We start from the raw sequence: 13,752 nt of genomic DNA, 5'->3' as shown, positions 1-13,752 counted from the left end.
GACAGCCTTGGCCGAGGGGTTCCCAAACTCTCCTGCAGTCGACCATGGTTTCTCCCCAGCAAGGACTAGGGTCTGATAGAGCTGTGGCTCCGGGTCGAGATACACAGGGACAACCTGCGGCCGTGTAAGGGAATGGGGCTGGCTTAATGGAGTACAGCGGAGCGTGCGGGTCCCCATTGTATAATTACTTGGACAGTTTAATAGTAAATTTGGTCTGACTTGGCCCGATATACTCAAGCTTCATGGGAGGGTGTAACCCTGAGAAAGGACAATGGAAGAATCTGGTAGTAACACTATCTCTGTTGCAGATGATCCTCACTTGTTTCACACTTCGCACCCACCAATCCTTAGGACTTAGCACATGCCTTACACCAGGCGGTGCCCAGTGGATACACCTTGCCGTAGGCTGCTCTTCACTTTCGCTCACAGAGCGCCTAAATCTCTTCTTTGTTGCCTCTCCCAGGTTCCGTCCCCTCTTAAAGGCACAGCATTTTTACATCACTTAACTGGTCCCAAATCTATCGGACTTTTATGACATATCCCGTGGATAGGCCATGAAAGGCTCCGATGGCAAAACTCCTTTAAACTGTACTCTGTGACTTGAAAATGTTCTTATCTCCATTGCCTAGCTGGTACTTTTTGACAATCTATTTGTAGACTTTTTGGAAGGCTCTTTGTTTCTGCAGAGTTGATGTTTTACTTTTATCGAGTTGGATCTTGCAGATATGACTTTTTTTACCCTACAAAGCATCGTCTTAAATCCCCCGTGATTCAGTAAGGACATTAGTAAGTCCCAGCAGCCGGGGGTGGGGGTGGGTAAATCCTTTATGGTTTTTTACAGGTACTGTAAAATAATGTTGGAAAGTGAAGTTCTGTCCTCTCCTGTTTACAACCAGCATCCGGCTCGCGGCGGTGGAGCTTAATGTTATTAGGCTGTTGACACTGATGTCCTTAATGTCTCCATGTTGATATGTTTTAGTTTGAGCAGCTTGTGTTCCTCTGGATGGAGAGACAGAAGTCTGGAGGCAATTACAGCCGATACCGCGCACAGACGGAGAAACATGTGGTGCTGTGTGTCAGCTCCTTAAAAATAGATCTTCTCATGGATTTCCTTAATGAATTCTACGCACATCCCCGACTCCAGGTGAAGAATGAGAAGTGTTGCGTTAAGGGCAAGGGTGGGATTGTTGTGGGTTGAGGTGTAGCGATGCAGGATTCAGGATACGATGCAGCAGAAGGAGTAACCAAAATTTACAATATTTTTTTTAAGAACACAGGGATAAAAATGAATAAAAGAGTAATAATGATTATACAATTAAACATATCTTAGAATAATAAGATGCGGTCTAACACCAACTAAATTGTAAGAATAATAACAGCTTTTGGGCAAAATGGGATAACAGCAGCACCGCTGTGAACAATATTAATAACACTTCACTATGAGGGCGCCCACCCACTGGCGTTTGCGTTTTCCGCGGGAAAAAACGCAGCCTTTTCGCGGCTTTTCCGTTAATTTCCATTGACATTCATGGGTGCATTAGGAGAAAAATAAGGACACATATGCAACTGACAGTTCCTATGTTAAAAACGCAAACGCAACGCAAAAAAAACGCCAGTGGACAGGAACACATGTTATCTCTATGCCTGTGCAGGAAAAACGCAAAACGCAAAACGCAGGTAAAAAAACGCCAGTGGGTGGGCGCCCTTAGTGATACCGCCTCAAAAAATACAGGTTGTGGAATACAGTGCAAGGCTCCCCTTTTATGATTACTATCCCAAGACAGTATTTTAGAAAGGCCATTTGCCATATACACGTTCAATATCTCTTCAAGTAACTCAGTCCACAAAGAGCGTTTATTCACCGAAACCATGCCCAGTGTTCTTAATATGAGCCCTATCTCTTACAGCAGACCTGCTAGTAACTGCCTTTAAACTTTTCCTTGGTGTGCACATTCCATGTCCCGAATGAGGCTAGCCTCACTTACACTTTGTTGCACGGGGGTCACAGCTTCTACTGACCCTGGCAGTCATACAGCATTGTGTGAGAGGGTAGAGCCCTCCTCTCCACTTCTTACTCAGTTTCCTAGCCAGAGTTGGTTAACCCTCCACCTCAGGCCTGTAACATCCCCCTCCTCTCTTTCCGCAGGCAGCTCTGAGAACCCCTCTTAAGGTCTTCCTTTCAGTCCCCTCTCACAATCAGCTGCCTCCTATTCTTCAGTCCAGCACACCCTCAGACTGCATAGCTCAAATTGCCCATTTTTAAATCAAGGCATAATTTTGCTATAAAGTCCCCAGTGGGCATGCTCAGTTCTGTCGCAGTAAATTTTGTTGCAAGCAGCAATTTTTGGCGCAATTTTTTGTGCATTGTTCCAGTTCATCCCTAGCATGTTTAACCTGTTTGGGTATGTCGCTTACAGGACTAGAAACCCACTTGTAAACTTGGTCCAAGTCCCAATGATCCAAATCTTCCAAACTCAAATTTAAGCTGGCACTACTAAAAAAGGAAATAATCATTATCATTAATCTGGATAATTCCTGAATCCCCCACAATACAATGTTCTCTCTGTACAGGATCATTATGTCGTTCTCCTGTGTCCCACGGAAATGGATCTGCCGGTACGAAGAGTCTTACAAATTCCCTTGTGGTCCCAACGAGTCATCTACCTACAGGGTTCAGCGCTGAAGGATCAGGATCTCATGAGGGCTAAGTACGTTCTAGTAAATATCAGGGAGGAACAATCCGCCCCCTTGTTAGGACTCATTATGTTTTACCTAATTATCACTACTGGAGAATTAATATCAAATCTCACCAGGAGATGTTTGTACTTTTCAGCAATCTCAGTTTCTGGATGGCTGAAGGCGCAGCACACATTTCTCTGATGGCTCATTTCTTAAACTTTTTCTTCAATCAGACCCCAATTATGTGACACAGAGCTTCAAATCCGCTGCATAGATATAGATTTAAATGATGGAATTTTGTCTCTCTTCAGTCACCACTAGAGGGAGCATAGGAGCTTGCTTCATACAATGTATACATTAATACCTTAGCACCTCACGATGTATATGTTCATCTTGGTTGTCTGATTATATATATTTTTTAATGCCTGAGCATGCTCTAAAATGATTAAATAGATACTTGCCCCGCTTCTCTCCCTGGAAGTTGCAGAGTGGTTCCGATGTATCTCCGACTGTCTGTGCTGCCCGAAAGTTAGCTTACCGCTGGTGCAAATCAGAGGCTGCAAGGTCCCAACCTCCTGGCATCATGGTGCCCAACACTGATGCCAGGAGAACTGGGGGTAACACTGTGGGCACCCGACTTCCAGTCAGCGCTGATGGCGAGAGATTCACTGGAGCCACTGCTTCCAAGGGGGAAAGAGAGGTAGGTTTTTTAAAACATACCTGGCCATTAAAAAAAATTAAAATTTTTCCTTGGACAACCCCTTTAAGTGCACAGGGTTATTATGGCGTGGACTCAGAACCTGATCCAACTCTATACATGGTGGGTGTTTGTTGTCTTTGACAGCTGATGCCAGGCTGCCACAATCAAAATGTATGCCAATTGTGGCTGCTAATCCTTTAAATTTAAATGGTCCAGTCATTGACTGGTGGTCCTGAATGTCCTCTCACAATGACATCATGAGGTGCCATCTATGTCTGCCTACTACGATGTGCCTGCGGCCTGCATAAATACCATAAATACCAGCTACTGAAATACTGAAGTATTGCAGTATATGGTATAAGCAATCAAACAATCACAAGTTCAAGTGCTCTATAATGATTAAAAAAAAAAATCCCTTACGGAGTTAAAAAGTTTTCCCGACATTAAGAATAGATGACAGGATTGTTGTATAAAATAGAAAAAAGCCATACTCACCCTTGAAATTGACTTCTCATTTAGCACTGCCACTCTGGTCCCTGCCGGTCTGATCCTGATGGTGACATGCTCAGCCAATAACTGCACAGTCTTGCCCGGATGCCTTCTGGGATCTGTGATTGGCTGAGTGATGAATGACATAGGACTGAACTAGTCACTTTTGGGATTGGACCAACAAGGCCTGGCGCTACAGCGCTCAATGGTGGAAGCCATTGGAAAGGTAAGGCCCCATATCCACGGGCGGGTTGGATTTGTGGAACCCGCACGGAACGTACCCGCACAGGAGATGTGAAAGTCAAGCCGCCCACAGGGAGGCAGTGGCGCCCGCCCACAGGGAGTCATGGGCGGACCTTTTGGTCCAGAAAACAAATAGCAGCATGCTCTATTTTTCTGCGGATCCCACACTGACAGCTTCCATTGAAGTCAAGGGAAGCCTTCCAATCCACGGCCCACCCACAGCTGACACTGCAGAAGGGCCGCAGATCCAGGAGTTTGAAAAAGAATAACTCCTACTGTGCATGCGCGCTGGCACGCTGAAACACATCCGCAGTACAGAAGAAAGAAGATCCGGCCGGGACATAGAAGACCCGCACAGACCCGGGTCAAGTAAAATAATGTCCTCAGCCGCGGGCAGGGTGGGATTCTGGTGTCGGCTCCTGCCCATGGAATCCGACCCGCCCGTAGACATGAGGCCTAAGAGTGACTTTTGTACTATTGTACAGCTTTATCTGCTCCATATTATGTTTTTTTTATATTGGAAAGCCCCTTTAAACTTTAAGCGGTTCTACCAAAATAGACTTCTATCACCTATCCATAAGAAGTGGGATTGGGGTTCTATATCAGGTAGAGAAAAAGCCAAATATTCTGTTCACCGTAAAAAACTGACCAGTGCCCATTTGTAATCACTAATCGTCTGCACTCATGCCCTATGTGTCCAGTAACCAACTTACTAACACTCTCCTATTATTTTTTTTCTCCTTCTACTCTTTTCCCATTTCCTTCACTACTTTTTACTTGACCTGTCGTGTCTCTGTAGAATTGATGACGCAGAAGCCTGCTTCATTCTCAGCAATCGCTTTGAAACCGACCGCATCGCAGCTGTACGTCTGAAAGGGTTTGGGGAGAGAGGGGGTCAATTACTGCTATCTTGTTAATATAGGGGTGTGTGACAGTTATTCATCCAACTGATGCAAGAGAAGCTACGAGCCAGGGAGGTTGTAATGTAACCGTTACAGAGTAAAGGAAATAAACCATCTATTACATTGAATCTTGGCACAGTTATATTATTAACCATAGGGGGCAGTATTATAGTATTTATATTCTTGTACATAGAGGGCAGTATTATAGTAGTTATATTCTTTTACATAGGGGGCAGTATTATAGTAGTTATATTCTTGTACATAGGAGGCAGTATTATAGTAGTTATATTCTTGTACATAGGAGGCAGTATTATAGTAGTTATATTCTTGTACATAGAGGGCAGTATTATAGTAGTTATATTCTTGTACATAGGAGGCAGTATTATAGTGGTTATATTCTTGTACAGAGGGGGCAGTATTATAGTAGTTATATTGTTGTACATAGGAGGCAGTATTATAGTAGTTATATTCTTGTACATAGGGAGCAGTATTATAGTAGTTATATTCTTGTACATAGGAGGCAGTATTATAGTAGTTATATTCTTGTACATAGGGGGCAGTATTATAGTAGTTATATTCTTGTACATAGGAGGCAGTATTATAGTAGTTATATTCTCGTACATAGGGGGCAGTATTATAGTAGTTCTATTCTTGTCCATAGGAGAGGATAGACGTGTGCTTGTGAGCTCCCAGTAGGGAGGAGGCATGGCCTCTGACCCAGGAGGAAGTGAGTGCAGCTGGGCTGACGATCCTGGGAGAGCCCAGAGCATGGAGTGTGGCTTGCAGCATGGAGATCAAGAAAGTGGTAACCAGGAAATGGTGGCTGGTGAGATTACTGAATCATGTAAAGCATTTGGATTGAGTATGAAAGTGACTAAGAAAAGTTTATTTAAACTGGAAAGACAAATTTTGAAGTTAAGAGAAGAGATTAAGATAGAGATGGATCCGAAGACAAAGCTGATGAAGTGTGAATGCCTGGATAATTGCACACGTGAGCTTGCTATATTAAAGGAGCGACTAGACAAAGAAGCAAATGCAATACCTAAAGTAGAAAACTGGGTAATGGAGAAAAAGAAGGAGGCCAGAGTGCAAAACATGAAGAGGGAGGCCAGAGTGCAAAACATGAAGATTAAAGAAGCCATTGAGAAAAAAGGTACTGATTATAATGCTGTGTATAGTATGGTGGAGCAGGGAACCCCTCTGAGATGTGTGGGTGCAGCACCTGGAGGGTCACTTCTTTCAGGGTCATTGAGTATGGGAGCTGAGCTATCAGACTCTGAAAATGCTGCTAATACTGAGGAGCAAAATGTGACAGTCAATGAGGGGTTAATTGCAAAGGACTCTGTTTGCTGTGCTGATGAAATGAATGCAAGTAGTAATCTGGTGTATGCTTCAGGTACTGACATTGTAAATGAAACACCGTGTAGTGTAATGAGTGAAGAGACAACTACATGGACTGGAGCAGATATGGTGGAGATTAGTGAAGGCTCTCAGCCATCTGCAGAGGAGTGTATACAGCAATCTGCAGGACAGTCTCATACCACCGCAGGTGTGTCTACAGGACAGTGTGAAACCACCGCAGGTGTGTCTGCAGGACAGTGTGAAACCACCGCAGGTGTGTCTGCAGGACAGTCTCATACCACCGCAGGTGTGTCTGCAGATCAATCAGGAGTCAGTAAGCCTGCTGATGAGGAAAGGTCAGGCACTCATCCCTCTGCTGACCGTCCACAATTCAACAGACTATTCTCCAATGTTACAAAGTCAGCTACCCCTCCACCACAGAGGAGAAACGCTGTCAGGATTAAGTACACGGGGCCAGAGGAGAACATTCCCTCTAGACTGTACATTGGAAAGAGTCTCCTAAAGGACTTTATGAAGTTTAAAGCCTCTGAGGTGTACGCTCTGATCCATATCCCCTCCAGCAGGATCTACGACATCAGCTTTAAGCTGCAATATGACTTGGATGCATTTTGGAGTATATATAATGACACAAGGGGACAGTCAATCTGGGAGTATCTCCAGGTGATCCAGCTGTCCAAGCCTCAGGTGGTGAGGGCCACCATATTGTTCCAGTCTGAGGTGGTGGCGCTGGCAGATCTGGAGCACTGGCTGAGTAGGCAATGTATGATCATGAACTATCCAGAAAAAATCTATGATGAGGAGGGAATCTGGAATGGTGGATACACTGTAAAGATCCAATTAGAGCGAGCCAATGGTGTGACCAGACATCTACCGCACTCCTTCTATCTAGGCTCAGAGAGAGGAATATGCTATTACCCTGGTCAGCCTCGTCTATGTCATAGGTGTGGGGGCAGACACCTCGCTTTCAACTGCTCTCGAGTCAAGTGTTCATTATGTGGACAGTTTGGACATTCAAAAAGCGATTGTAGAGGTCCCGTCATCTGTAACCTGTGCTTAGGAGCAGGTCATACATTCCGGGAGTGTCCACATGCAGAGCATAATAAAGGAGGTGATGATATCGGCATAGAGCCCATGGAGGAAGGTAAAGAGGACGTCGCCGCAAAAGCAGATACAGCCCCAGAATCCAACAGTCCTAATACTAATGTAGTGCAAAGTACCAGTGACCCTGCTTTAGAGACTGATAACTCACCCGCTGCACTACAAGTACCAGCAGAGGGAGAGATGGATTGTCCTCCCACTACAGTACAAGTACCAGCCACCGAGAATGCATCTGATGGAAAAAGAAAAATCCTTGCTGTAAGAAGTGAAAAATCCCCTGTTGTACTACAAGCACCAGCTATTGAAGAGAAACCTCATGAAAATAAGAAAGTATGCAATAAATCAGTTGCTAAATCACCTGAACAGAAGTCATGTAAGGCTACAGAACCCTCCGACCGAGCCACAAGGCCCAGACGCCCCTCTGTGGATGAAGAGGGGTTCCAGGCGGTTAAAAGAAAGAATAAAACTGCAGATCCTGCTAGAAAAGTCACCGCAGCAAAGAAAACCCCGGATCAGCCGGTGCTGGCCATAACCTCCGGACAGTATGGAGTGCTGGGAGAAGAATCAGAGGAGAAGTCAGAGAAAGAATGTGTCTCTTTAAATAACTCTGATGATGACCTTCAGGAAGAGGAACCTCAACCATCAGTGTCCACCAAAAGATGGGGCTCTGCAGGTGACAGCAGCGGACGGAGGAGGAAAAGCAAGAAAGACCAGTGACTTAGATGAGTTTGAGAGTCTGCTCTATAAATGTGAACAGTGTAAAGACTAAGAGCAGGAGGCAGGCGATCTACCAGCGGCTGTCAGAGGAGAGATCTGATGTCTTCTGCTTACAGGAGACCTACCTGAAGAGTAATGCTGATGTGTATGCAGCCAGGAGGGACTGGAGACATGGAGCATCATTCTGGTCCTTTGGATTGGAGAGAAATGATGGTGTGGGAATTCTCTTCAATAAGGACGTAGAGGTGGAGAGGGTCCTGGAGATCAGTCCAGGCCGGTGCCTGATGCTGGACTTTATATTGGACACTATATATTATAGAGTTATTAATATCTATGCTCCTCAGACTAGAAAGGAGAGGAGGGAGTTGTTCCAACTGATGAAGCCGTATTGTTTTACATCTCGGGTGTTCATAATGTGCGGGGATTTTAATAGTGTCTCCAGTAATGTAGATAGAACCAGTAGTCATAAACCACTAAGGTATGATGAGAACTTCCTCAATAATCTGGTCCAGCAGGCTCATTTAGTTGACCCCTATCGCTTACAATATGCTAAGAGATCTTACACCTATCATAAGGGAGGTAATGCCAGCAGAATAGATCGTATCTATATTAAGAAAGGCATGAAGTGCACCAAGTATAGGATCAGCCCCATAGAGTTCTCTGATCATTGTATAGTCAGTGTCACGCTGGGTCAGGATGGGACCGGGGTCTGCGGTCGGGGATACTGGAAGATGAACAGTTCCCTGCTGCAGGATCCACAGTTTATTGAGGCCTTCACTACCTTCTATACTGAGCGGAGGACTACCCAATGTATGTTTGATGATACGGCAGAGTGGTGGGAGTGCATGAAAGGGGACATCAAGCAGTTTATGATTAGAGCTGCCAGGAGACGCAGTAATGTGGAGTATATGAGGTATTCTATGCTGAGACGACAGCTGAGTCGCTTATATGGTCGGATGAATGGTGGGGAGAAGGTGGACGGAGCGAGCATCAGCCAGATAAAGCAGAAGATGAAGGAGCTGCAGTATGATCGCTTCAAGTCTCTTAAAGCTGAGGGACAGTTTGATAATTGGAGGGTTTACACCCCGGACCCTTTTATTGCCTGTAAGAATAGGGTTAGTAAGAAACTTATGACTGGGCTATTAGATGAGAACGGGGCGGAGCAGTCAGAGCAGAAGAAACTCCAACAGATCATTGGAGATTACTATGGGAATCTTTTCCAAGGGGGGCAGATTAGGGAGGATGACATTAAATGCTATCTGAAGAGTGCGACTCTGCCCAAATTAGACCCAGTGCAAGCAGAATGCATGATTGTGTCCATAACTGAGGAGGAAGTGAAAAGAAGCATTGACTCCTTAAAGCCCAAGAAGAGTCCTGGGCTGGATGGCCTGACCAGCGAGTTCTATAAAGAGTTCAGAGACTTATTAGCTCCAGACTTGGTGCAGGTTTATAATGATTGCCTCTCTGCAGGGAAGATGCTCGACTCTCACTGGAAATCTGTGTTGGTTCTTTTGGCAAAAAAGGGAAATTTAAAAGATATTAAAAATTGGCGCCCACTGTCTCTGCTAAATACAGATTATAAAATCTTGGCCAAGATCTTGTATTATAGACTAAGTGATGTGGCAGATGAACTAATTATTGCTAATCAGGCATGTGGCGTGAAAGGCCGAACAATAGAGGACTCACTACTACTGGTGAGAGAAGCCATAACCTATATGAAACTGCATGGTGAAGGGGCATATGTGGTTGGCTTAGACCAGAGTAAGGCCTTTGATAGAGTTCATCATGGATACTTGTATCAGGTGTTGTTGGAGTACGGCCTTCCGGTACGCTTTGTACAATGGCTGCAGGTTCTCTATAAGGGAGCGGTAAGCCAACCTCTGATTAATGGTCACCTAGGAGATCCCTTCAGGATTATGTCAGGGGTGAGGCAGGGTTGTCCTCTCAGCCCACTATTATATGTCTTTAGTCTGGACCCTTTCCTGAGGAAGCTACATGCTGATGGGGATTTACAGGGGTTGAGGTGTCATCTTCATGGGAAAGTGGAAGTTATAAAGTTTAGTGCTTATGCGGATGATGTGACACTTCTGGTGACGTCTGCAGATGATTGTGCAGCACTTGAGCAGGACATAGCAGAATTTTCCAGAGTCTCAAATTCAGTGGTGAATATGGAGAAGAGCGAGGCATTGTGGTTAGGGAGAGATAGCGAAGTCTTTTCGGTGCCCTTCAGGCAAGTTCAGGATAAAATTAAAATTTTGGGAGTTGAGTTTGGAAAAGTAGATGAAGGGAAGGTGAATTGGGAGGAGAGGCTGGCGGTGTGTGAGCAGAAGGAGCGGAGCTGGAAGCATTGGAGGCTGACATACCAGGAGAAGGTCGGCCTTATGAGAAGATTCCTGCTTCCACTCTTTTTGTATATCTCAGTGGTGTTTCCAGTGCCAGATAGTCTGCGGCCTAGACTAACCAATGTCTTCTTCAACTTCTTGTATGGTAGTAGGGTGAGCATAGTGAAGAGGAACATTGCCTATCTCCCTCATAGGGAAGGAGGACTCTCCATGCCTTGTCCAGAATTATTCTTAAACTTGATGTTTTTGATGCGAAATTTCTCATTCTGTAAAAATTCGGTGCAGAAACCTTGGTGCTATCTGTTCAAGAGCCAGATCCAGCAATTTGTATCTGTATGGTCGGTAGGTGATGCCATTAAGAGGATCTCAGGACGTATTAAGAACAACGTGTCTTGGTACGGAGTACATGTCATCAGTAAGATCATTAAGTGGAGGATTTTGTATGATGAGGTCAGATTGTCCAGCAGGAAGGAGATCTATGACAAATTGTTGAGATCTCATTTCAGTGTCCAGATACAGCTGAGGGGGGCGCCACATTTAGATGTGAAACAGACTGCACAAATCTTACAGGATTCTAGAGTGCCTACACACATGAGGGATGTGGCATGGCTGGCATTTCATGGGAAGATGTATGTCAGAGACAATTTGAAATGTCGCAATGTAACAAATAGATCTTGTCCTAGAGAAGAGTGTGGTCAGTGTGTAGAGACTATGGAGCATCTTCTTTTAGACTGTCCATTTAGTATACAGTTATGGGAGGCGGTGTCTCTGGCCCTACAGTTACCCCAGCTGAGAAGGCAGCCATATTGCCAAGTAGTGTATGGAGACTTCCTGCCTCAGCTTAGTGAATATAACAGAAGTACTCTATATGTGATAAATGTGGTGACCGTGTACCATCTGTGGTGTGCAAGATGCTGTCTGGTCATCAATAAGGAAGTCAACTCCTGTAATAATGTCATGAAGATCATCATTGAAAGTCTGAAAACCGTATATAAGAAAGACTTAGAAAACAATGTACATAGTATAAACTGGAGGAGGATCCGGGTACCAACGTCTGTGCGGGTGTAATGAAGAGTATTTTGTTCTGTTTTTCTGTTTTCGTTGTTGAATCTTATGTTTATATTGTAAATATATTGTAATAATTTTGTTGCAAGTTTTTAAATAAAAAGATCATTATAGTAGTTATATCCTTGTACATGGGGGCAGCATTATAGTAGTTATATTCTTGTACGTAGGGGGCAGTATTATAGTAGTTCTTTTCTTGTACATAGTGGGCAGTATTATAGTAGTTATATTCTTGTACATAGGGGGGCAGTATTATAGTAGTTATATTCTTGTACATAGGAGGCAGTATTATAGAAGTTATATTCTTGTACATAGGGGGCAGCATTATAGTAGTTATATTATTAACCATAGGGGGCAGTATTATTTTTATAGTTATATTATTAACCATAGAGGGCAGTATTATAGTAGTTATATTCTTGTACATAGGAGGCAGTATTATAGTAGTTATATTCTTGTACATAGGGAGCAGTATTATAGTAGTTATATTCTTGTACATAGGAGGCAGTATTATAGTAGTTATATTCTTGTACATAGGAGGCAGTATTATAGTAGTTATATTCTTGTACATAGGGGGCAGTATTATAGTAGTTATATTCTTGTACATAGGGAGCACTATTATAGTAGTTATATTCTTGTACATAGGAGCAGTATTATAGTAGTTATATTCTTGCACATAGGGGGCAGTATTATAGTGGTTATATTCTTGTACATAGGGGGCAGTATTATAGTAGTTATATTGTTGTACATAGAAGGCAGTATTATAGTAGTTATATTCTTGTACATAGAGGGCAGTATTATAGTAGTTATATTCTTGTACATAGGAGACAGTATTATAGTGGTTATATTCTTGTACAGAGGGGGCAGTATTATAGTAGTTATATTGTTTACATAGGAGGCAGTATTATAGTAGTTATATTCTTGTACGTAGGGGGCAGCATTATAGTAGTTATATTCTTGTAGTTATTTTCTTGTACATAGTGGGCAGTATTATAGTAGTTATATTCTTGTACATAGGGGGCAGTATTATAGTAGTTATATTCTTGTACATAGGAGGCAGTATTATAGAAGTTATTTTCTTGTACATAGGGAGCAGTATTATAGTAGTTATATCCCTGTACATAGGGGGCAGCATTATAGTAGTTATATTATTAACCATAGGGGGCAGTATTATTTTTATAGTTATATTATTAACCATAGGGGGGCAGTATTATAGTAGTTATATTCTTGTACATAGGAGGCAGTATTATAGTGGTTATATTCTTGTACATAGGGAGCAGTATTATAGTAGTTATATTCTTGTACATAGGGGGCAGTATTATAGTAGTTATATTCTTGTACATAGGGGGCAGTATTATAGTAGTTATATTCTTGTACATTGGGGGGAAGTATTATAGTAGTTATATTATTAACCATAGGGGGCAGTATTATAGTATTTATATTCTTGTACATAGAGGGCAGTATTATAGTAGTTATATTCTTTTACATAGGGGGTAGTATTATAGTAGTTATATTATTAACCATAGGGGGCAGTATTATAGTAGTTATATTCTTGTACATAGGAGGCAGTATTATAGTAGTTATATACTTGTACATAGGGGACAGTATTATAGTAGTTATATTCTTGTACATAGGAGGCAGTATTATAGTAGTTATATTCTTGTACATAGGGGGCAGTATTATAGTAGTTATATTCTTGTACATAGGGGGCAGTATTATAGTAGTTATATTCTTGTACATAAGGGGCAGTATTATAGTAGTTATATTCTTGTACATAGAGGGCAGTATTATAGTAATTATATTCTTATACATAGGGGGTGGTATTATAGTAGTTATATTCTTGTACATAGGGGGCAGTATTATAGTAGTTATATTCTTGTACATAGGGGGCAGTATTATAGTAGTTATATTCTTGTACATAGGAGGCAGTATTATAGTAGTTATATTCTTGTACATAGGAGGCAGTATTATAGTAGTTATATTCTTGTACATAGGAGGCAGTATTATAGTAGTTATATTCTTGTACATAGGGAGCAGTATTATAGTAGTTATATTCTTGTACATAGGAGGCAGTATTATAGTAGTTATATTCTTGTACATAGGAGGCAGTATTATAGTAGTTATATTCTTGTACATAGGGGGCAGTATTATAGTAGTT

General features: G+C 42.7%; 1 protein-coding gene across 1 annotated transcript in view; it reads left to right on the top strand.

Annotated features, from left to right (window-relative positions):
* LOC136612873 (potassium channel subfamily T member 2-like) overlaps positions 1–13,752 on the top strand; it is a 195,272-nt gene that overhangs the window by 140,736 nt on the left and 40,784 nt on the right. The window contains exons 11-13 of the mRNA XM_066593593.1: positions 980–1,144; positions 2,572–2,708; positions 4,911–4,974. Of these exons, the coding sequence (XP_066449690.1) occupies positions 980–1,144; positions 2,572–2,708; positions 4,911–4,974 (366 nt within the window). The remainder of the gene's footprint in view (positions 1–979; positions 1,145–2,571; positions 2,709–4,910; positions 4,975–13,752) is intronic.

Source organism: Eleutherodactylus coqui, chromosome 2, assembly GCF_035609145.1.
Source record: "Eleutherodactylus coqui strain aEleCoq1 chromosome 2, aEleCoq1.hap1, whole genome shotgun sequence".
Classification (NCBI taxonomy): Eukaryota; Metazoa; Chordata; class Amphibia; order Anura; family Eleutherodactylidae; genus Eleutherodactylus; species Eleutherodactylus coqui.
Note: the sequence above shows the minus strand (reverse complement) of the source record. Positions and strands in the feature narration are given on the sequence as shown.